Source organism: Caenorhabditis briggsae (genome assembly GCF_000004555.2).
Source record: "Caenorhabditis briggsae complete genome, chrI, whole genome shotgun sequence".
In the NCBI taxonomy this organism is placed as follows: Eukaryota; Metazoa; Nematoda; class Chromadorea; order Rhabditida; family Rhabditidae; genus Caenorhabditis; species Caenorhabditis briggsae.
In genome coordinates this window covers 8,180,592-8,203,074 of record NC_013489.2, presented here as the reverse complement: position 1 = coordinate 8,203,074, position 22,483 = coordinate 8,180,592, and the positions used below count along the sequence as shown (strand labels likewise).

The 22,483-nt window shown below is 39.5% G+C and overlaps 8 protein-coding genes across 8 annotated transcripts; 2 read left to right on the top strand and 6 right to left on the bottom strand.

Annotated features, from left to right (window-relative positions):
- Positions 1 to 949: 949 nt before the first annotated feature.
- Positions 950 to 1,414, bottom strand: CBG02204 (the record flags this gene model as incomplete). Its single annotated transcript, XM_002639712.1, has 3 exons — positions 950 to 1,142; positions 1,201 to 1,347; positions 1,395 to 1,414. 3 exons carry the CDS (start codon positions 1,412 to 1,414, stop codon positions 950 to 952), a joined length of 360 nt encoding a protein of 119 aa, XP_002639758.1.
- Positions 1,415 to 2,251: 837 nt separating this feature from the next.
- Positions 2,252 to 7,499, bottom strand: CBG02205 (the record flags this gene model as incomplete). The annotated part of the gene is made up of 11 exons (XM_045238252.1): positions 2,252 to 2,359; positions 2,407 to 2,955; positions 3,001 to 3,070; positions 3,484 to 3,672; positions 3,720 to 4,092; positions 4,140 to 4,290; positions 4,337 to 4,833; positions 4,886 to 4,977; positions 5,172 to 6,357; positions 7,341 to 7,391; positions 7,433 to 7,499. 11 exons carry the CDS (start codon positions 7,497 to 7,499, stop codon positions 2,252 to 2,254), a joined length of 3,333 nt encoding a protein of 1,110 aa, XP_045092066.1.
- Positions 7,500 to 7,911: 412 nt separating this feature from the next.
- CBG02206 lies at positions 7,912 to 10,084 on the top strand (the record flags this gene model as incomplete). The annotated part of the gene is made up of 5 exons (XM_002639714.1): positions 7,912 to 7,968; positions 8,588 to 9,097; positions 9,144 to 9,441; positions 9,502 to 9,873; positions 9,924 to 10,084. The coding sequence occupies 5 exons, from the start codon at positions 7,912 to 7,914 to the stop codon at positions 10,082 to 10,084; spliced, it is 1,398 nt and encodes a 465-aa protein (XP_002639760.1).
- An 853-nt stretch (positions 10,085 to 10,937) lies between these two features.
- Positions 10,938 to 13,085, bottom strand: Cbr-pab-1 (the record flags this gene model as incomplete). The annotated part of the gene is made up of 4 exons (XM_045238244.1): positions 10,938 to 11,897; positions 11,946 to 12,536; positions 12,589 to 12,782; positions 12,830 to 13,085. 4 exons carry the CDS (start codon positions 13,083 to 13,085, stop codon positions 10,938 to 10,940), a joined length of 2,001 nt encoding a protein of 666 aa, XP_045092065.1.
- A 975-nt stretch (positions 13,086 to 14,060) lies between these two features.
- Positions 14,061 to 14,630, top strand: Cbr-rpl-30 (the record flags this gene model as incomplete). Its single annotated transcript, XM_002639716.1, has 3 exons — positions 14,061 to 14,088; positions 14,263 to 14,410; positions 14,456 to 14,630. 3 exons carry the CDS (start codon positions 14,061 to 14,063, stop codon positions 14,628 to 14,630), a joined length of 351 nt encoding a protein of 116 aa, XP_002639762.1.
- A 686-nt stretch (positions 14,631 to 15,316) lies between these two features.
- On the bottom strand, positions 15,317 to 15,703 carry Cbr-madf-10 (the record flags this gene model as incomplete). Its single annotated transcript, XM_002639717.2, has 1 exon — positions 15,317 to 15,703. The coding sequence occupies one exon, from the start codon at positions 15,701 to 15,703 to the stop codon at positions 15,317 to 15,319; it is 387 nt and encodes a 128-aa protein (XP_002639763.2).
- Positions 15,704 to 16,284: 581 nt separating this feature from the next.
- On the bottom strand, positions 16,285 to 20,419 carry CBG02210 (the record flags this gene model as incomplete). The annotated part of the gene is made up of 11 exons (XM_045238229.1): positions 16,285 to 16,461; positions 17,129 to 17,323; positions 17,370 to 17,549; positions 17,603 to 18,711; positions 18,761 to 18,913; positions 18,960 to 19,086; positions 19,133 to 19,257; positions 19,304 to 19,385; positions 19,429 to 19,777; positions 20,215 to 20,325; positions 20,370 to 20,419. The coding sequence occupies 11 exons, from the start codon at positions 20,417 to 20,419 to the stop codon at positions 16,285 to 16,287; spliced, it is 2,658 nt and encodes an 885-aa protein (XP_045092064.1).
- A 288-nt stretch (positions 20,420 to 20,707) lies between these two features.
- On the bottom strand, positions 20,708 to 22,125 carry CBG02211 (the record flags this gene model as incomplete). Its single annotated transcript, XM_002639719.2, has 6 exons — positions 20,708 to 20,845; positions 20,899 to 21,154; positions 21,204 to 21,445; positions 21,488 to 21,685; positions 21,808 to 22,014; positions 22,063 to 22,125. The coding sequence occupies 6 exons, from the start codon at positions 22,123 to 22,125 to the stop codon at positions 20,708 to 20,710; spliced, it is 1,104 nt and encodes a 367-aa protein (XP_002639765.2).
- Between the last annotated feature and the right edge of the window lie 358 nt (positions 22,126 to 22,483).

Here is a 22,483-nt window from a genome sequence, read left to right as displayed (position 1 = left end):
AGTCGATATTTTGACCCCAAACTTTGGCAAAATGTTTCCTATAGTTTTCTCCAGTTTTCCCCAAAGTTTCAGCCAGATTGGAACACTCTCCGAGTTTTCGCGGAGTTTTTTTTCCTTTTTTGCCGACTCCCTGAATAACGTTATTACCATTAGACGGGGGTACCCCATTAGACGAAAATCAGGCTAAATTTTTCAAAATAGAGGTCAAAACACCTAGAATTAAATTTGAAAAATGCAATCATCCGCGGCGGCGCCACTCGTTATGATAGCCACCGCAAGAAAACTATGCGCCTTTAAGATTACGGTAGCTAAGCAAAAATATCTTTTTGATTTTCGAGTTAAATTTTCAGCTGTTTCTGAGAATTTTCGACCATTTTTGCGACAGAAAATTCTGGAATTTTAAGAATCGGAACTTCGAAATGCCGAAAGAAAGTTTCAAAGGAGGAACAAAAAGCATTTAGAAAAATATATTTTACCAGGACCAACAGACGTCTCTAGTGTTTCATATATGAAGATGATTGCAAGAAAGTACCAGAAAAATGGAAAAAAGTATGAATTCAGAAAATAAGTGAACCAGAAAATTGAAAGAAACAACAAAAACAACAAGAGATCAACAACAACAAGTAAAATCGAAATAAATCATTGACCAAGATTCGGAAACTCCTCAGGATCCAACAATCTTTCTCGACAGTTTGGACACGATCTGTTGATTTTGAGCCATTTCGAAGCGCACTGAAAATTAATAATTTAAAAATATAAGTTATAAAATATAAGTTAGTCTTTGATTCTTTGAATATTCAATTCCACTTCTCTTGTATATGTCAACAGTTTTCCTTCGAATTAATAGTATTCATAATCGGAGATTCAATGAATTTCGACAAGATCTGAGGAGGATTTCATTCTGAAATTTTGAGATTTTAGGGTACATAATATTTTAAAGAATTTTCAATCATCTCCTTTGCCTGTTTAAACTGTTTATCTGGAACCTGAAAAGTGCAAATCTGTGATGGTTTGGTTGTCCATCTGAAAAAGATTTCGAAACTGGTGGAGTGGGCGGAGCTTCTGGAGTCGAAGCAATTTGATCTCGAAGGTTTCGATTGTCCCTTTGAATCGATTCTATGTCAGTTAACGTGATACAGGGTCTAAAAAAAGTTACTTTAAAGACTTCAATTTTCAGATCAAAGTCTTTTTCTTCAAAACCTCTTTACTTCTCGTGAGTCTCCATTTTCATCTTCATTTTGCTGTAATTGTAGATCCATCAACTCGTTTCTCTCTTTTTCGTTTCTCAATTGATGCGAAAGAAGATTTGTAATTTTTTCGAGAAGTTCGCTTTGGCTGATTGAATGACTGAAACTATTACTTATTACATTTTTGATGTTTGAAAGTTCTCTCACTTTTTCTCTGCCAACTGCATTTTTGCATTTTTTGCTTCCAATTTCAGCACATTTCTTTTCAGGTCCTCAATCTCTGTGTCTTTCTTTCACATCTCCAACTATTTTTCCATCATTTCCTTCTTCATTTTCTTCATTTCAACCTCCATTTCTCTCATCTAAATCTCCTCTTCTTCTGTTCTTCTGGCCTTCTTTTCATACTTTTCCAGCGTATTCTGCGTCAATTTCGGCTCTTTTCTAGCCTCATTACACATTTCACTGGTCCGAAAACATTTTGTACAGCACTTCGATTGATTTATGTCAACCATGGGAGACCTTTTGAGCGGAGCTGTTTTTTGAATGTCCTCTGAAGTTGGTGTCTCTACTTCTGGAGCTTCTCCTGATACTTTTTCATCACAAATTTCACTCGATTCCAGGCAATTCTTAGATTGATTCACGATGTCTGGGTGGTTTTGAATTGGAACTCCCGATGGATTAAAAACATTTGATTGATAATGTTAGCAAAAAAGTTTATCAAATTTCGTCCAGTAAAAACAATTTATGGTTCATAAATGTCAAGGGCTTAAAATGTCTTTTTTATATAAGCGTTTAATGGAGATTTAAAGGCTTGCTACATCTGGATAAATTGTCCTGGAAAACTCGGAATGAAAAAAAAAGAAGAACTGTTTGTTGCGCCACTCTGAATGCGTGCCATGTGGAGGTTGAATAAGTTAGAAACCGACTCACAAACCGGATTGTATTTAAAGGGTGTGATTTATTAACACAAGCTTTTATTCAAGACCATATAGATTGTTCAATGTTTTACAATGTTCAAGCAGTTGATAGATTTTCATTCTTTTATCTTGCCATAGTACCTAAAATTAGAATTTAACTTTTAATTTCGTGATTATAACCAACTTGAATTTGATCGCCGAATTCATAAACTTGTTCTGCGATACAGCTTCTTCTCTTGCAATTTTGTAGCACTCCTGAAAATTAAAAACCATTAATTATTGAATTCAATAGTCCCAATGACCTTATCCACTTCATTTTCCAGTCGTTTCTTGTCTACATCCACGGCGTCTTCATAGAATTCTGCTGGTTTGAACACATCAATATCTGGAACCAACATGAATTTGGCAACTCGTGCACTTCCGTCTCCTTTCTCTGCACACAAAGTAACTGCTTCACTTTTTGCATTCACTCCCAATAAATCCATTCTTGGAGGTCTTTCAGAAACAGACTTGACGAATTCAGAGAATGTTTCTTGTAATTGATTTTTAAGAAGTGGTGATCCTGACAAAACGTGGCGATTTTTCATTTCCCCACGAAGAATCTCAAGAAGGGCTTCTTCGACACCTGATCCGTTTTCTAATTTTTCGTTGAGCAAACGATCCCATTTATGATGCAAGAAAATACGTTTGTTGAGAGGAAGTGTTTGATCTTTCATGATTTCTTGTTGATCCTTTGGAAGTTTCGTAAGTTCGTTTACTTCTTCACGAGTCCACATGGAGATCGGATCAAAGTTTGGAGCAAAACGAGCAGGGAATCTTTTCATAGCAAACCATAAAATTGTCGACCATGTCTGAAGTTTATTTAAAGATAGAAACTATGACAGTTAGAAAATTACGTTTGGGTCCGTATAAAGCCCTTGGAAGAAACTGAATGATCCGTATAGTGTTGAAACAACTGTCAATGTCCTGTAATAGTTTTGCTATTAACAGTATACAGAAAGTAGATTATTTCTTCTACATTAATCCTTTTCATTTTCTAATATTCTCCCTACAGTAACCCGTTTCATTTTCGATTTTTCTCCTACAAGAATAATTTTCATTTTCTAACATTTTTCCTTACATTAATCGTTTCATTTTCGATTATTATTTCCCTACAGTAATCCTTTTTCAGTTTCGATTACTTTTCCCTACAACTTTTGCACCCCTAAGTTGTATTTTTTAAACACCCGACTGGATTTCCTGTACAACACAATTTTTCAATTTTGTACCTCGTATCCAGAAGTCTCAGAAGTATTGTACCCAAGAACCTTATACCCTCGAATTGGGGGATTTTTACTTTTAATTTTTTATTTTTTGTATAGTTCAAAATGCTTGCTCACCATCCAAAGAAATATTTACTCCTTTCATCTGAAGCCAGAATAGCAAAAAGCCAAGTAATTGACAGCAGCCAAGCTCCGATGAAACACAGAACTGTGTTTCGACGACACTTCTCTGCAACCCAACCATCAATTATTCCAACGTTGTTCTCAATTCTTTGACGGATTTTCAGGTTGTACAAAGGACGACGGCTGAAATTGAATTGGTGTTTAACAGAAAATATACGCGTATGATATACTATGTTAGTAAGACACTGGATTCTGCAAAAGCAGCAGTGGAGACAACCAAACAAAGAACAATCCAAATAGCTGAGAGCCAGACAGATGTAGTTTGATTGCAAATTACTCCGAGACAAGTCCAAGTGGATGGAAGGTAGTACCAGTCTGAATTCAGTTTTAAAATTAGGTATGAAAAGTTTTTTGTATAAAATGCACTTGATTTAAAAACCAATGCCAGTGCAAGAGCCAAAAGAATCAATGGGAAACTCATTCTCGGAGCAGCCATGATCCCCAATGATTTTCTAAATTTGAAATCTTTTTCCCATTCGTTCAAGTGAACACATCGGACCACTTGATTGGCATTGTACCCTTCAAGCATCCATTGAATCATTGCTGAAAGATTTGTGAGGGGTGATGGTTAAACGGTTTTTCAGGTATACCTCCCATAAAGCAGAAGTGAATCATGATGAAGAACATCCGACATGTGGCTTGAGAAATTTTGAAAAGATACGGATCGTTGAAGAATAAAACACAAGATGTGCCAAGTGTCATGAAGAAAGCTCTAGCTGCTTGATGAGTTTCTTGGGGATCCTGAAAATAATTGAAACGTTTTGACACAATCAGGCTGCACTGTTACATCTTCTCCATTTGATACATAAATCTTTCCCAACGTTTTGGCGAAAATTGTCAAAAACGTCCAAGTATTAGTTTGAAGAGCATAAATAGTTGGAAAATCCAATATATAATTTCCGAGACGTTTGAAGAATGCGTCGGTTGTATTAGAGACTCGATCCTTGTTCACTTCGCATAATCCTCCCTCGTAGCCCCAGTCACAATCACATTTTATGTCTCCAAGAGTATCGGAACACTTTCCATGTCCATTGCAAGTATCCGGAGTACAAGCATCAGAAGTGTACCAGCATGTGCTCATCTGGAAGCTTTTGAAACTGTTTCCTAGCAAGTTGAATAGTGGTTTTACTAACAGAATATGAGCCTTTACAGTTGCATTTGAATCCAGTTTTCCCATTCTCATCCGTTTGTTCCTCACAACTTTCTGTTCCTCGTTTGTAACACATCGAGCAGTTTTCCACAAGCTGAGCAGTTGTATTTTGTAGTTTTTGTGCTGCTCCGTATCTGAAAGTGTTATATACCTATGTCCTTCAACTTTTTGGATTTTTTGGACTACCTTCACAACTGATTGTTGTTGGGTTCGGCATCATGTTTCCACGGACACCACATGACATAGTGGTGACAGCTTTTGTATAGGAACATGTTACTCTGAAAAATATGTTGAACCATTGAATTAGGGAAAAAAACTGTACTCTGTTTTCGAAGCAGAGTCAATTATTTCTTTTGATGAACTGAGGATGGCATTCAATTCGAAAACATTTAATGCAGAGTCCACAAAACATTGGGGATAGATTACAGTACTCTGAAAGCCCCGGGTTATCCTTAGTTAGATTAGGTCGAACCCACGTGGCAAGACACAGATTGCAGATGTGTTCGAAGTGGAATAAGATATACCAACTGTCATTGCAATCGGTGACGTCATTGCTGTCAACATGTTGATATCGAATACCTGAGCTTGTTTCTCAAATCGTTCCTGGGCAGATCCTCCTCCATTTGCAAAGAACCAAGTCGTCGATTGCAAAACATTACTTTTCGTTCGCAGAATCTGAAGGTCATTCAGATTACGAAGATGTTCCAAAGAAATCAAGTTCCGAAGGTTCACAGTTTGACAGTAAGACAGTGCCGATTGATAAGATTTGATGTTCGATACATCAGCAATATAGAAACAGAGGGATGAACCGATTATGTAGCCATCTGGACATTTAATCGAGCAGGATGGATCCACAGTAGTTGTTATATGATCTCTTGAAGACGAGTTGTCTCCCGAGTCCGACAAAGGAGTTGTGGATATTGGAATTGTTGATGGATCAGCAGTACTGGAAGATAGAATTGATCCATCTCGAAGTTCTGATGTGGTAGAAGAATCTTTGATGAGTTCCGTCGAACGAGTAGTATAAGTAGATTTGTATGAACCAGAAGATCCCGGGTCAAAACTCGAAGTAGATGACGCCGGAGCAGAAATGGAAACCCCTTGTGATGGAGAAGATGATTCAATGTTAGAAGAACCTGTAGTTGACGATGTGAAGATTTGACTGACGTCATCTTCATCGATTTTCCTAGATGTTGTGATTCCATTTCCATTGCTACCAGTAGATGAATAACTGACTGTTGAATACGTTATTCTATTTTCAACGTCGATAATTTGCCCTCCGGAATTTCCAGAAGACATTTGAGTTGTTGTAGGGTTCTTAGAATTTGTTGAATGAGGGAGCATTGCAGTAACAGTTATTTCCAATGAAGATTGGGTGGTTGTTAAAAGTGAAGTCCGGTTATTCCAGTACACATTATATATGAATACACAATGTGTATCGTTTTCGTAATAAATGGGTTCGTATGGAGAACTTATAGTGGTATACACGTATAACCATTTAGTCACTTCGGAAGATATTGTTGATGTATTTGCAGTTTTGGTTGTAGCAGTTGTCTCCAGAATGTCAGAAGAAACAGAACAGTTACATAATACTTCTTCCAGCGTTTGGCATACCGAAGAAGCTTTCGAATATATGTCGAGAATTGTACAGGTGTCAGCTGCAAAAAAAAATACTTTTTGGGAGAAACTAAGTCCTAGAAAAATACAACTTTAGTCGAACACTGAAAGTGGATTTTCTTTCTAGAAGTTTTCGAGAAAACATCTTTAATGGTGGAAAGAAATTAAGAATTTTTAATTTTGTTCGAAGTGCGAAAATACTGTCCCAACCTCCTTCTGTCGCAGACTCTGACCGAGACCCTTTGTGAGGGTGTTGCAATTTTTTGGTTTCCTCTGACTAGATGAATTTTATAAAGTTATTATTAGAACTGGAAGAAATCCGTTGAAGACAACGCTGATCAACTAGTATAGTTTGAAATCTCAAAGGGAGCAGTATCGAGAATTTTATGAAAACGTAGGCAGCCGAAGAAGAACTAACGGGCCGTCGACAGACTGTTGACGGACGATCGGAGCCCCTGTGGCTTGAATACCGTAAAATCTGTATTAGCAGGGCCCCTTTAATAGAAGGGCACCCGTAATAGAAATCTGTAAAAAAGACTCCCTTCAAAATTTGCTTTGAAATTAAAAGTTTCAGAACGTTTTCAGTTCAAAATATTCCGGGAATTCCACAATTCAATAGAAATTTGTTAAAACACTATTTTTGATTAAAAAATTACTCAATTTTTGTGAAATTGATAGTTTTCCATGGATTTTGAGCAAAAATTAGTCGAATTATTCGATGAAAAATTTTGGAAAAAATATATGGAAAAATACAGAAGGACCCTCCGGAAGTACCTTGAAACAATAGAAGGGCCGCCCCTTCTAATACAGGTTTTACGGTATCTTTTGAAATGTATTCTGGAGTTTCTGAGATTCTACTGTCTAGGCCTCAGAAGTTGCTTATCACATGAAATCAAGAAGATCCATGATTAAAAATTGATCAGAAAGCCTCAAATACGATATTTTTATCTGACTATTATTATCGATCCTGACGAGGAGAGTCTCTCTTAAAATCATCTGATTTCTGCTGTAAATGGGGACTTACGTAGTCCGGAATACTTCTTGGTTCCCACTTTCGATGAATCAGTAGTTTCCTCTGAATTTATAGATGAAATTCTGGATAAAAAAGGATATTACCTGGTTTTACAAGAGAAATCAAGACGACGCTCAGTACAAAACCAGACAAGAAGGCTCTTTCGCGCATCTTGTAAGCGAATGAAATGAAATTTTGAGGCGCTTCGGGGGCCGAATGAATCGGAACATCCTAGCAACGGACATGTTGTCGAATCGTATCCTAGGTTATCGCATCATTATTTTCTTTATTTTTTCTTCGGAATCGGAGAAACTATGGTGATATCGTTGTGTCTTCTTCCCCAGAAAAAAATCGTGGTGTTTCTTCTGAAATCCACGTTGCCTCTGAATAGTTTCATATCAAAACTTCGCATAATAAAACTCAGGTACAAAATGAAAGAAAGAGTAGAGAAGAGTGGTCAATCACAGTGTTTGATTATCATACAAACTCAACAGAACTGATAACGAACGACAACTATTTTCCAATATCATTTGCCTCCGGTCGGGCTCACTGAGCACATATTTCCACTTTGAATACACTGGACATGCAGTTTATTTTAGCTGTATTAGCAGCCACTGCCTTACTGGCAAACGCAGGATTTGTTAGTTTTTTTTAATGTTTATATGCTGAAAATGTTTGTGTGGAAAATGGTATCCCCAACACACTCTAATAGAAATCCACTCAAACCGTCAACTTTGAGCCCACATATCTTATTTCCTGTGAAACGTATAAAAAATGGTCAACTGATAAAATGTTTATCATAGTTTCGAAAATACTTTGTCAGTTAATCACTTTTTGATATCTTTTACATGGTCCGAGATATATAGACTTCAAGTTGAAAGTTTGTGTGACAAAACAAGGGTAACTACATTGTAAAGTTTGAGCTCAGTTATCTCAATCCTTATTCAAGATATTAAAAATGTGTCAACAGACAAAACACTTCTCATTTTATGATTAAAAATTTATCAGTTGAACATTTTTTGATACCTCTGAATGGAACCGAGATAAATTGGCTCAAAGATAAATGTTTGGGAACCACTCTCACCGGTTTTACGAGATATCTTGTGAATCTGGTGCCTTCAAGAGTACAAAAAAGAGTTGTTATTTTTAATTAATGGACCGATTCATTATAAAAAATTGTATAATACATGAAGTCATTATGACATCAATAAAAAATTTAATCCAAATGAAAACCAGAAATTCAGTGTAATTTTTTTAAGCATGAAGAATGCCAGCAGACCCTTCGTGATAGCCGTCTTCGTATCGAAACCGTAGCCGACGTTCTGGCGTCTCGCGAAATTGATCGTCTTGTTTCTTTGATGACCAAATCGAAAGATCGAATGAAGTCTTACCAGCCAATCGAAGGCTTCAGTTTTTCTCCAAAACTTCAAGACCTTATTAAAATCAAAGATGATCAACCTCCATGTCCTCAGCCCAATGCCACCATGTTCACAACATCGACTCGTTCAACAACAACTAACATTCCGACAACAGCTGCTCCATCAACAGCTCCATCTGACTCAACAACAGATGGAAATACAGGATCCACTCAAAATTCCTCACCTGCAACTGCTGGATCTACATCATCTGGTTTGCCATCTACCAATGCACCAGAAGAAACACTACAAAAAGAAAAGAGAACTACAAAAAAGAAGTTCAATCCCAAAAACGTATATGTTACCAGAACGAAAGATCAAGATCCGTTTGCATGGTATATGAAGACACTTCATGTGAGTTTTTCAATGAGACAATCAGCGCAACATTTTCAAACTTCAGTACTATATGAAGCGGGAATCTGAAGTTTGCAACAATCAAATTTCTGATTTCAACTCCATCACAGAAGACCAATTGTTTGGATACTTTTCCACATTGGCAGCCGCACATCCTGGACCATTCTGTTCTTTGTGTCATCGATTTACAGAAGAAATTCATTCGAGAGTTCTGAAACCAAATTCGCTTCTGATCACAGACGACGAATATCATATTTCCCATTTGCTGTATAACCACATCCCTTCTCCGAAATCGTTATGTACTGCAATTGCTCCGGGATGTGACGAAGATTATGCAATTAAAGGTAAACCAAAAATATTTATTTATAGTTAAACGATTTCAAACAACTGTCCATTGTTTTCAGTGGGAAATTTAACTGAATCAGTGGTATGCCTTGAATGCACAGCGTGTATGTCAATCACAAATGTCCTTCAACATAAAATATTTCTCCAACCGGCGATGCTTGATAAAGTTTACTACTGGCTCCGAGGAAACCTTTTCCATAATTTGTGTGCAGAACTTTGCCTTGCTTTTCAAGGTCTCAATATCACACTCTTCCCACGTGGTTTCACCTATGACGGATGCCAGAATGTTATGAAAAAGAAGTTTTATCAAATCATCGATGTTGCTACCGTAATCACTCGACCAGAAAGATTCTGTAGTTTAGAAATTCAATGGTGCGAGCTGAATGAACAGCCGAATGCCCTCCATTGTCTTAGAGAAATGTGCCAAGAATGTTAGTAGACGATTCTGGAAATATATTGCAAGCCTGATGGTTTTTTTCAGATTTCAAAGACACTCCTCAAACTCGTTGGCTTTGCAGTCAAATTCCAGACCGACCAGAGCAGGCAGATGCTTTCTTGAACATTCGACAAACGAAAGTGAAAAAAGAGAAGAAGGAATACCATGTGAATTTCGAGAAAAGAAACTTACATGATGAACTGTAGTATTATTATTCTAAAAATTTAGTTCCAATAAATAATGTATTCTCATAATTCACATTCCTACCGAACACTGATCTTACGAAACGATTGATCGATACATTTGAACATACAAGTATTGAAAACGAAATTTTCTGAAAGGCTGAAAGGCTTTTGACACGAGAACTAATGACTGCTCAATACGAACATTATTTAGATTGAACCTGGAATTTTATTCTTGCTATTCCGAACATTTTTCAGTGTTGTAATAAAAGTTATAATTGATTCAGATGAAAATTACGGTTTTTGCTGCGGTTTTGAAAAAATAACTGACAATTTGTTGTCGTAAAAATGTTAACATTAACTCAAGATTTTGTTATTGAAATGTGTATATTCGCAAGCTAGTTCAAAATCTCGCAAAATAGAAAAAAACCAGTGAATTGCCTCGACTGTAAGAAGGTTGTAACTGGGGTGTGGAAACTTGGGACGAGCCCTGTATCATTCGAAAGCTGGAAGAAACCATATAGAAAAATTAGGTTTTGATTGAATGGCTCAGAGGTTGATGTTCGGATTAGCATGAGAAAGGACCTTAATAAATTCAAATCATTTTTTTAATCAGCTTCCCAGGCACCCGATTTGCGCTCCATGAACCGATTTGTTGCAAGAAAACCATTCTGTATGATGTGATTGAAGAGTTGATTTTTTAAATATTTTTATTTTAACATGAACAAACAACACAAAGTGAGCTTATTCGGGGATGGTGGGTGTGGAGGTGGCTAAACCAACCATAACAAGTAACAAAAGGGGGAAGGACAATAGAAAAAAACAAGGGTTAGGCTGAGCCAAGTGAAGGGGTGCAGCAGCACAATCAATAGGAAAATTATTGCTTCTGAGCAGAAGCGAGAACGGAGGCAGCCTCGTCGACCTTGGAGCGGAACAAATCACTATCCTGGAGCATCATGATCAATTCAGAATTGTCGATCTCAAGCATCATTCCCGTGATTTTTCCAGCATCCTTGTGTCCTGGGTAGAGCTTCTCGATGAGAGCGTAGATACGTTCTCCAAGAAGTTGCTTTTGCTCCTGAAAAACGTCAATTTTAAGTTGAAAAAAAATAGTTTTTAGTACCTGTGGAGCAGCAGCGGACAGCATAGCCGTTGTAAGTGGCTCTTGTCCACCGATGACGATTCCTTGTGGTCTTGGTTGCTGGTATTGTTGGTTGTATGGTTGTGGTGGGGCTTTTGGTCCGGATGGAGCTGGACGCTGTTGCTGCTGTTGTAGTTGCTGTGGTGGAGGACGCTGAACGTTTTGCTGTTGGACACCGGCGTTTGGAACACGTGGTGGTCCTTGCATGCGAACTCCTCCTTGAGCGACCTGACTGTACTGCTGTGGTGGCCCGCGTGGTCCACCTTGTTGGTTTTGTGGACGTCCCATGCGGTTCTGGTACACTCCTGGTCCTTGAGCCATCATGTATTGGCTTTGGACAGGGTATTGGTTTTGTGGTCCCCAGCGTCCTCCTGGGCGAGCAAGTTGTGGTCCTCCAACAAAGTTGCGTTGCTGTTGCATTGGGTTAGCAACGTAATATCCTGGTCCTGGTTGAGCAGGGCTGTACATGCCACCTCCTGGGACATTAGTGTGCATTCGCATGCTAGCAAGACGTTGCATGTACTGCGACGCAAGCTGAGCACGGCGGTCTTCCTTGCGTTGAGCAAGAGCAACGTAGAGTGGCTTCGAGCAGACCATCTTGGAATTCATTTCACTGACAGCAGTAGTGGCTTCCTCCGGCTTCTCAAAGCATACAAATCCGAATCCCTTGGATCTTCCATTCTCATCAGTCATGACCTGAAGAAAAGATTTTTAATAAGGGCGTTTGAAAACAGCTCAACAAACCTTGGCACTCGTGATGTTTCCGAAAGACTCGAATTGCTTCTTCAAAGCTTCATCGTCCACCGACTCGTCGAGGTTTTTCACATACAGGTTGACACCTTGATACTTTTGCATACGTTCAACCTTATGTTGTTCATGCTTCTTCTTCAGCTCAGCGTGTCTCTCGGATTTTTTCTGAGCACGGCAAACATGAAGCTTCAAGTCAGATCCTTCGACTGGTGAATCATTGAGAGCTTGAACAGCGGCTTCGGCTTCCTCTGGCTCAGCAAAAGCGACAAATCCAAATCCCTTAGACTTGCCTTCGGAAGTCATGACATCGCAACTGGTGATGGTACCATACTTGGCGAAGAGCTTTTCCAAAGTGTCTTTGTTGTAATGCTCTCCGAAGTTCTTCACGTAGACATTGGTGAACTTCTTAGCTGTTTCTCCGAGCTCGCGATTGCGCTGAGCACGTGGTTGGAATTTGCCAACGAAGACTTTTTTTCCAGCAAGGAGCATGCCGTTGACTTTTTGGATAGCATTCTGTGCAGCCTCTTCAGTTTCGAAGTGGACGAAACCATATCCTTTGCTGGATCCCTCTTCGTCGATAGCAACCTGTACAACATGAATTCAAGGCGGTTTTCGACTGCTCTATAGAAAACATTACCTTGCACGACAAGATGTTACCAAACAACGAGAATGTGTCGTAAATCGATTTGTTATCGATAACTTTGTCGAGATTCTTAATGAAGATGTTTCCAGCTCCAGATCGGCGCATAGCTGGATCTCTCTGCGACCACATGATTCTCATTGGTTTTCCATGGAGAGCCTCGAAGTTCATCGTGTCCATAGCCCGCTCAGCTGAAAACGAAAGTTTAACTTGATATTGTTGTTTCATTTCTTCTTACCATCAGCTGGTTGCTGGAAGTTGACATAGGCGTATCCGAGAGAAAGACGTGTAGCATTGTCTCGGCAGACACGGATAGAAAGAACAGGTCCGGCGGCACTGAACTTCTCGAAGAGGATCGACTCATTGACGTCCGGGTGGAGATCTCCAACGTAGAGCGACGCCATGGTGTAAGACGAGCCAGTTGGATTTTGTCCTGGTTGAGGGGCACCAGCGCCAGCGACGGCAGGAGCAGGAGTAGCGACGTTCATTTCCATGGTTCTACTGAAGTAGATAATAAGAAATAGTGATTAACTTTTTTTATCCCGAACGACCAGCGTACTCGGATTTTATAGGGGTTTAGGAATATGAAGGGAGGGGACGCAAACCGCTCAGCTGACCAACTGAACGCTGAATGAATGGAAAACAGTAGATGATCTATTTAGGCTAGTAGGCGGGGCGGAACGGTCCCTACCGGTAGACTCCGCCTACAACAGAAAGGGACAACTACAGGGGACTCCGCCTGGAAGATGCTCCTGGGAAGATTGCAGCTGTCTCATATATCTTTTATTATGGCTTAGCCAAACCGTTCAGCGCAATATAAAAAGCACTATTCATTCAAGGAAATTTCATAATTGTGGGAAAGTGAAAACAGCTGCGAGAAAGCGTGCGAGCAGGGAAATATCGATTTTCGAAATGGTGAAAAATCAATGAAACTCACTTTTTGATGTCGGATCGGCAAGGGGAATTTTTTTTGGTGATTTTTTAGATTTTTTAAATTTTTATGGGTTTTTGAGCAGTTTAAATTGGGATTTACTGTCCTTTTGCTCAGAGCCAGGAGAACTCGGATCCCAAAAACCGGAAAAAGAGACACACATGTTTAAAGGGAGGCTGGGTTGTTCGATGGGTCTCGCAACGAAAGCGCCGCTGACCGTAGTCATCACTGCATCCCGCCGTTTTGCGCTCCTAAAAAAAGCTTTTTCCCTAATTTTCGGGCGTTTGTTGCAGTTTTTCTCTTCCTTTTCGTATCACTACAGAGTTTTGAAAAGTTAATTTTATCAGTTTAAAGCTGGGAGAAGTTTCTTCTGTGATTTTAGTCCTCACCCGGTTATTTTCAGAGACGTTGAAATATTTAGAAGTTTTTTCTTGTCGTGAAAACGTTGGATATGTATATTCATTGTTCGTCTGTTGCTCTAATTACGTGGTATATCAAGTTCACGCATTTATTTTTTCCATTTGCAGGTAAAATCATCATGGCTCCAGCTGCTAAGCCACAGGTTAGTGAAGTTTCTCTGGAGTTAAATTTTCGAGCAGCGATGGACTGATCCGGAGCTCGTGATTTAATTGAGAAGGAGTAACTTCCCCACTCATTCTGTCACAGGCTCTGGGTGCTCAACGTAAGAGCTCGAAACAACTGCTGAAAATGAGAGGTGTTTCCGAACATTCGAATTCCAGGTCAAGAAAAATGCCGAGAACATCAACTCTCGCCTCTCTATGGTCATGAAAACGGACAGTACGTTCTCGGATACAAGCAGACCCTCAAGTCTCTTCTCAACGGAAAGGCCAAGCTTGTTATTATTGCCAACAACACCCCACCACTCAGGTTTGTGAAGCAATTTCGTAGAAGTAATCAAATGTAGCATTTCAGAAAGTCCGAGATCGAATACTACGCCATGCTCGCTAAGACTGGAGTCCATCACTACAACGGAAACAACATCGAATTGGGAACCGCTTGCGGACGTCTTTTCCGCGTATGCACCCTCGCTGTTACTGATGCCGGAGATTCTGACATCATTCTCAGTGTTCCATCTGAGAGCGCTTAAGTGCTTCTTTATTGTTACAATAAATTGTTGAAAACATATCTTCAAAACGAGCTTTATTCAACCTATTACATATTCGGTGGACCTTTAATATTTTCTAGTTGGGCATTGTAAATGATGTCCCTAATAGTTTTCTGAAGTGTAAGCCATTGAACCTTGTCTTTCAAACCAATTTCCTTGAGAGGGAGATAGAGAGATCTGCAGAATTCCATGAATTCGTCGGTCGGTGTTTCTTCTAGTTTTTCTTTTTTACTTGGTATTCCGTGGTAAGCTTCGAATGAAGAACTTGGAAACGGCATTGATAGAGACCGCTTTTTCATAATATATTCGGAATTATGATGATTCGCCGTGTCAAGAAACAAAAGCGCGTCGAAAAACTTCCATTTTGGTCGGTTCAAACATCCCTCTCGATCATATGTTAACTTTCGACGGGTCTTCACATATGTGTCTTTCAGGTTCTTCCAGTGTTTTTCAACTTCTTCCACTAAACATAGCTTGGTGAATATTTCGGGTCGCTTAGATTCCGGTAAAAAGTGGGCGGAACCTAATTTTAAAGCTGCTTACAGTTTTGCCACACAGTTTTTTCATGATAGCATCCAAAACTGTAAAAAGTGCTACAAAACCGTAGCTTGCAATTTGCCTCCACCCACTTTTTCAGGGAAAGTTTTTGAGAGTTGAATCTCGAAATTTTACTCACTTGATATTGGTGGATTCAATACAAATTGAGAATTGATGACATCTACAACTTCACCGAAAAGTCTTTTCCTAGCGGCTGAGCTACATTTCTCTCGAGACGAATCCCAGAGCAGAGATCGTTGTCTAATAGCTTCGCACATTGCAAAGCGAACACTATCTGTCACTTGTCTCATGATGTACTGAACTTCTTCCTTCTGTAGAAAGATACTGTTGTGTGTTTCAAACGTCTCATACAAACTGACCGGGACATGTCCCATGTGGGAATGAGACATAGGCGAATTGGCAGTTATAATTGTTCCTGCTTGATTCTGATTCAGGTGGTTTGGATGGCTTTGAAGGTTTTGATGATTCTGATGATTGGGATGGTTCCATTGATCCATATATGGCGAATTTTGATGTGGCAAGGGAATTTTCGAAGCTGCAAGAAATACTCCAGAATCTATAGAAACTTGAGAAAACGAGAAGGGACTAAGATAATGAAAACTTGCAACTCTGGAAAAACCAATTCTGAATCCTAATCAATCCTTCAAGGAAAACCTAGATTTTTCTTCGAAATTCTGATAAGAACATGATACAAGAATGTGATTCACCTATTAATCAAAGTTATGAACATAGTTCGTTGTCTTGTTTTTTTAAACTCGAAGCGCGACGTCGCAAAACGGCCAAAATTGATCGGTGCGATGCGAGCGGTGCCGCGCTGCGTACTTGTTCTTGGGAGATATAATGTAGAAACTGGAGAGTGCAAAGTCTCTGTTTATTATGTAGAAATGGAAGAAGCACACTGGGTGGAAGAGGACATAGAAAAAAAAATATAATACAAGCAATATGGAATCTCTATGGTGATGGGGAAAATAATAAACTACAGATGTGAATTACAAAAAATTCAACTAGTTAGCCTAAACTTCTAATTAGACATTTTACCATTCATCGGAAAATTCGCTGTATGATAGGCAAGGATTGGTCACTGTGTGGGTCTGTAATGAAGTGGATGTTCACTGGATATCATTGGAAGTGACGGTGAATGAACGTTGAGACGACATGTGAAGCGCTTTCCAGCGATATCGATTTCGAAATGTCCCGATGAGACGAATTCAGGCGAAACTCCGAACTCCTTGTTTTCGACATAGCCAATGCAAACCTTCAAAAAAGAATTTCATTGCAAACTTAAGAATAATTTTTTAACTGTTTCTAATCAGTGGCCCCTGTTCCTATTCCCCAGAACATATCTCTACATCTAGACTTAGCTGTGTCCAATTTACTTTGCACATGTTTCAGAGCTCTACTCTTTCCCATGATCCCCCGTTGTTTGTTCCCCCATCCAATTTTCCCAGCGATGTATCACCTGCTATTACGGTTGCAGACGGCTAGGAGAGTGCTAAATGACCTCATCATCCCCTTCCAGATGACAGTATCTAATCGCCTACAATTTTCAATTGTCTACTTTCCCAGAAGTTCAGAATACTTTCCCAGAAGTTCAGAAATTCTTTCCCAGAAGTCTAAAAGTCGGAACAATAAAGAAACACGTGACAGTGTTAATGGAGACTTTGATGGATGGGATGTCACTTCAGTAAGATAGCACTTAGCAGGTGCTCCTGTCAGTCTAAAACAACAATCTAATAGAGTAATTGAACAATGCATTGCAATTACAATGGGATAGTTACTCAACATGCTTGTAGATATTTACCGTAGTCGTTTGAAGAGATTCAGTGGGGTTACGAGCAACTAACAAGAACTAACAGGAGATGAAAAACAATTTTTCCAAAGTTTGAATAGCAGAAAATCGAAACCCGGCCCAAAAAAAGTACCTGACAGCCCAATGTGAATCCATATGCAGCAGAAGTTGTCAAACCAACAGGTCTCCCATCTTTGAGAATAGTTTCTCCACCTTGTGGCCATGGATCGGTTTCTTTATCATGCCCATCAACAAGCAATTGCACGAAGCGCTTATTCACACCACGTTCAACCTGTTCTTCGAGTGCTTTCTTACCAATGAAATCTTTCTGAAGGCAAATAGTTCTTGTGAATCTAGAAACAGGAGATTTGAACCTTGAAATCGACTCGGAAGAGTCTTCCACATTCTACTGGTGTTACAGTCGCATTGATATCTTGTCCCCAATACACGTAGAACTTCTCTATACGCAGTTGTCGTAGAGTATAGTATCCAGCATGTTGAAGACTATATTCCTTTCCTGCTTCCAGAATTTTCTCGTAGACATTCTGGGCCACCTAGAAATCAATTCCAGTGCTTATCTATCTTTGGCTGAGTCTATGAAACTCACTTCATTCGGTATGTATATGACCCATCCAAGTTCTCCGCAATGAGTAACACTGATCGCTCTTATTCCAGTCGCCATTCCAATATTGATCTCCTGGCATCTGAACGTCGGGAAGTCATTACTGCTCATGGACAATCCGGTGATATCTCCCATCAAATAACGAGATGATGGTCCAATCAGATCAAGAGCAGTGTAAGCACCAGTGACATCTTGAACATGAACCCGAGCTTTTAAAATGGATTGCCATTTTTTCATCCAGACAAGCACTCGCTCCTGTTGAATTGTGGGTGCAACCATAAAGAACTTTTTGTCACCAAGTCTACTGAGAGTGCAATCAGTGACGTAGCCACCTTTCTGGTGCTGCATTCCTGTATAAACTGTTGTCCCAATCGGTTCGTCAACGTTCGCTGAGCACAGGAATTGAAGATACTCAACAGCGTCTTCCCCCTGCAAGTGAAAATTAAAGAATGATATTGTTACTGTGAGCCCTAACCGTAATGTCATATTTGTGAAGCTGCTCATATCCATTAAACCGACTCGTTCCCGACAAGCCTCATATTCACTGGCGACCCTTTCAAACCATTCTGGTTTTCCAACTAGAGAATCTTGTCCACTCATCAATGCATTCCTTTCTGACTTTGGCGTTTTTTCAAACCACAACGGCCGCTCATAGCCCATAATCTCTCCAAAAATAGCACCAGCATCTCTCAACTGATGATAAATCGGAGCCATGCGTAGATTTCTAGCCGTATGGCACTGATGGGAATGGTATAGATTTGAATAAGTCAATGCAGCTACTTCGGGTGTTCTTCCTATCAAGTACTGACTGTTTGCATGTAAGTCAATGAATCTTCCAACATCAACACGAGCGACGTCGGCCGTGGAACTCTGCGATTCACACATAAGTTCTCCGAGAATTTTTCCGAGTCCACCAGCCAATGATAGTCCTTGACCATTCATTCCACACATGACCCAATAACCTTTTGCTTGAGAACTTTCACCGATCGTCGGAAGTTTGTCAGGAGTGTATGCTTCCATTCCAACAATCAAGTCACCGTGGTTGCAATCACCAAGCATCGGACACCGTGAAATGAGCTTCTCAAGATTGGAGTCTGTAAAATGATAGTTTTAAAAACACAACCATGTAGACGGTTACGATACCAAATATGTTCCAATCCGGTTCCGGATGTTGCCACGGAGCAGCAGAACCAGTCTGCCTGGCTAGTGGTCGAACACTTTCTTCCGCGAATCCAGCACACAATGTTTTGAATGAGGTTGTTCGAAGCATGATGTTTCCGTCAAGATCATTGAAAACTAAAGCTATGACTTTTAGCAGAAAAAAGATTATTCAGTAACTTACTAGGTGTCATATCACTAACCGATCCAGTAGGCAACTTTGAGGTATGAATATAAGAATAAGTACATGGATAAGCGGCTGTTTGAATATGCTGGTGAGGAAGTGCTTTCACAAGATGACTACCAGCCCACTAAAAATCTATGAAGGATTAATCTGAAATCATATTCTTTGCCTACAATTCCAGCAGCATCCACAAAATGACTAGTCTCAATGAATCCCATCTTCGTTGAAACACCATAAACCTGCTTTTCATCTCCGATATGCACTTCTAGAACTGGATTACTTTCGTATATCAGAGCACCTCAAATGTAATTTATGTCTTCAGGATCTCTCAAAAATATCGATACCATGGTCTTTAGCTATCAGTGCGAGATGTTGGCAAAGAGCGACAGGATCCAGGGCGACATCTTCAGGAGAGTAGAGGGCCAGCTGAAGAACTTTTATGATTAGAAGGGTGATTCATAGTCGTTACCTGAACATCTTCAGTTTGCAAAAACGGCCACCTCTCTAGCATCTCACTCTGGCAATCAAGCAATTCCACTTTGTCGTTATGCACGACACCTCTCGAATACATTCGCCGCAAAAGTATTTCATTAGCCATACTAGAAGCAAGATATGTTCTGCCACATTTAACGTATCCTGAACAAAAATGATAGTTAAAAAAATTATCTGAAAAGGACATACGAAATTTACAAGTGTTGGCCAAATGAGAATACAGATCGAGAGAGGCTTGTGCGATCGCCTGAAGACTAGTATCCTGCCAAAATATCGGTGCAGAGACTAGCCCTGCGGAGAGTCCAGTGGCTCCCGAACATCCTATCCTGAAAGTTAGTTTTGGATAAGCGAAACAAGGGAAAAATTATAATATTTTTCAAACTTATAAAAAGTTCAAAATCAGCCGGCTGATTCATATTTTTCTGGCTCGAAAATAACCGAAGCTGCAGAAGAGAAACGTCGGTGGCTGTGCGCCGAAGGTCCCAAAACGACAACTGCCGTAAAACAATTATTATTTTCCGGATCTGAATTCTCGTTGTTCACTGTTTTTCGTCGAGTTTTCAGCAGTTAAAAACGAGAACTTGATTTCTGAAATTACAAATGCTTTGTAGGTTACGGTAGTTGTTGCTGTGGGACCTTCGACCACGGCCACCGGCGTTTCTCTACCACAGCTCCGTTTTTTTAATGACAGATAGAAGAAAATTCAGAATTTTGACGCGCTGGACGCTTCAAACCCAGTCGATGTCTTTTATGAAACACATACGAATCTTTTTCAACCAGTGCAACTTTCTTTCCCCGTTTTGCTAAATGATAGGCAATTGAGGTTCCAGATATTCCTCCTCCACAAACCACGACATCAGCATTGGCAACAGCTCTGCAACAACCCATGTTTTTTGATTTCATGTTAATTTTTCATACGTTGTATAACTCCTATTCCATCGCCATAATGCCAGACGGTGCCCGATCATCACATTTATGTACAACACCTGCCATTTTCTTTTTTGAGTCTTGAATTCTATGGTCAAAGCAGCAAAATATAAATGTTATACGGGATACGAACCCAACGATGCCGACTCTTTTTATTCAAACTATCAATCCAGATCGTGAACATTTTTTTATTTTTGTTAAAAAAATGAAAGAACGAAGTACAAACATGTCTTGCCAATATCAGAGGATAATGATTATAATGATAATCTTGAGATTTGCGATTATAAACAGGTTATTATCAAAGCAGTTGACCGTCAGATTATTAATTATTAATAAACGATTCGTTGGAGCATCTCTTCGAACTTTTTGAACAATTCTCTATTTCCCATCAAATGAGCCAAGTTAAGTCCAAGAAGAGCTACATTTTCCATCATATTTTCATCGAGTTTATCTTCCTTCAGAAGCATCTAAAATATACTTTATTGTTATTTGGCCTATTCTTTGATAGATTCAAACTCACGAGGACGTATTCATGAGCTTTTTTAAAGTTGCTTTTCCGCATATACGCCATTGCAATGAGCATGATAGCACGATGTTTCGCCCGACAACTTTTTGTTTCCTTTATGATCCGCAGGCAATATTCGATAGCTCGATTATATCGGCCTATTCCTAGCATTCCTTCGGCTTTATAGGTTATTAGGGTAGATAAGTTGTCTTTCCATTCGTCTGGTCTGTCATATTTCGTTATCACGAAGTCAACAACTTCTATCGCCTCTCTGCACAAGAAACGGATTTGATGATGTTTCCAGAAAAAAAAACACTTACGCATATTTCTTTAGTTTCAGTAATAAGAATCCTCGAATAGAAGCCGCAGCAAAGTGGACAGGCTCTCGGATAGAGTATTTCGCCAATGAAAACATCATTAAGGTAGCAAGTTCAGCATATTGTATGGTCATATCCTCATGTCGTTGCCTAAGTTCATTACACCGCCGACGGATGGATGGAAGATATCTGCGCGGGCATCTCTCGAACAGTCGTGTGTAAATATCAGTGAACTCCCAAACTTCCTAAATATTTATTTTTGTCTAAGTAATTTAAGCGGTATTCACCTCATAGAACTCAAAAATGAGTGATTCTGAGATTCGGATCCAAACCAGAACATTCGTGTTCAGGTATGGAATACACGGCCGGATACGATCGAAGGTCTCCCGATAACGTCCGTCATGAAGTGCTTCTAGGCCTCGACTATACAGCATCATAATGTCGCGTATAGGAACCTCAGGTGAAGCATGTTGTGGGTATAATTCCTGAAAAAATCATTCATGTGTGTAGGTAAGAATTATGTCAAGGTGATGTTTATTGCAGCTCTATTTTTCTTCGAACCATTAGCGAACATTTGAGGAGCAAGCCGGGAAGTATAAATTCTTACATCATTAATCATCTTTTTGAGAATCACTTGTTGCTCTTCAGAAAGTGCAATCGCATGTCTCTTGAATGTTCGCTTCATATGATTCAGCCATTGAGAAGCCATTGCAGACGTAACTGTGGTAGCTGTGCTTGACAGACAAGTATTTTCACTTTTATCTGATTTTCTTCTCGAGTCCCCAGTTTCCGTTACATCTGAGCCATCGCGTTGCTGCAAATTTTCATGGAACTTTATCAGGTTTGTGAATTGCAAACATACTTCCTCGTCTTGAGTGTGATTTTCAGAAGACTCTGAGGAATTGGTCGCTCGCAGTGTCGTCATGAAAACGTCTTCAATACTCTTCGGGAAATCACTGGAATACAAATATTCAAAAAAAATTGTTTAAAAATTGTTTAAACGATTAACAAAGAGATCTTTTCTAGATAGCTCAATATTATTAACCAATAACCATCTGCAGCTATAACAAAGATCTCTTGGAATCAATAAGGAACTAATTTGGTTTGTGTTCATGCGAAAAACAGCAATCATGCTTTACACTGAAATCTTCTTCATGCATGCTTGCAAGCAACTCGCGTCCCCCGGCCGTCTAAAAGCGAAACCTAGGCCACTGCAAAAATTTGTTTACTCGCACTCCGATCGCGAACGTGTCTCGAGGAAAATTGACCACAAATCAAGATTC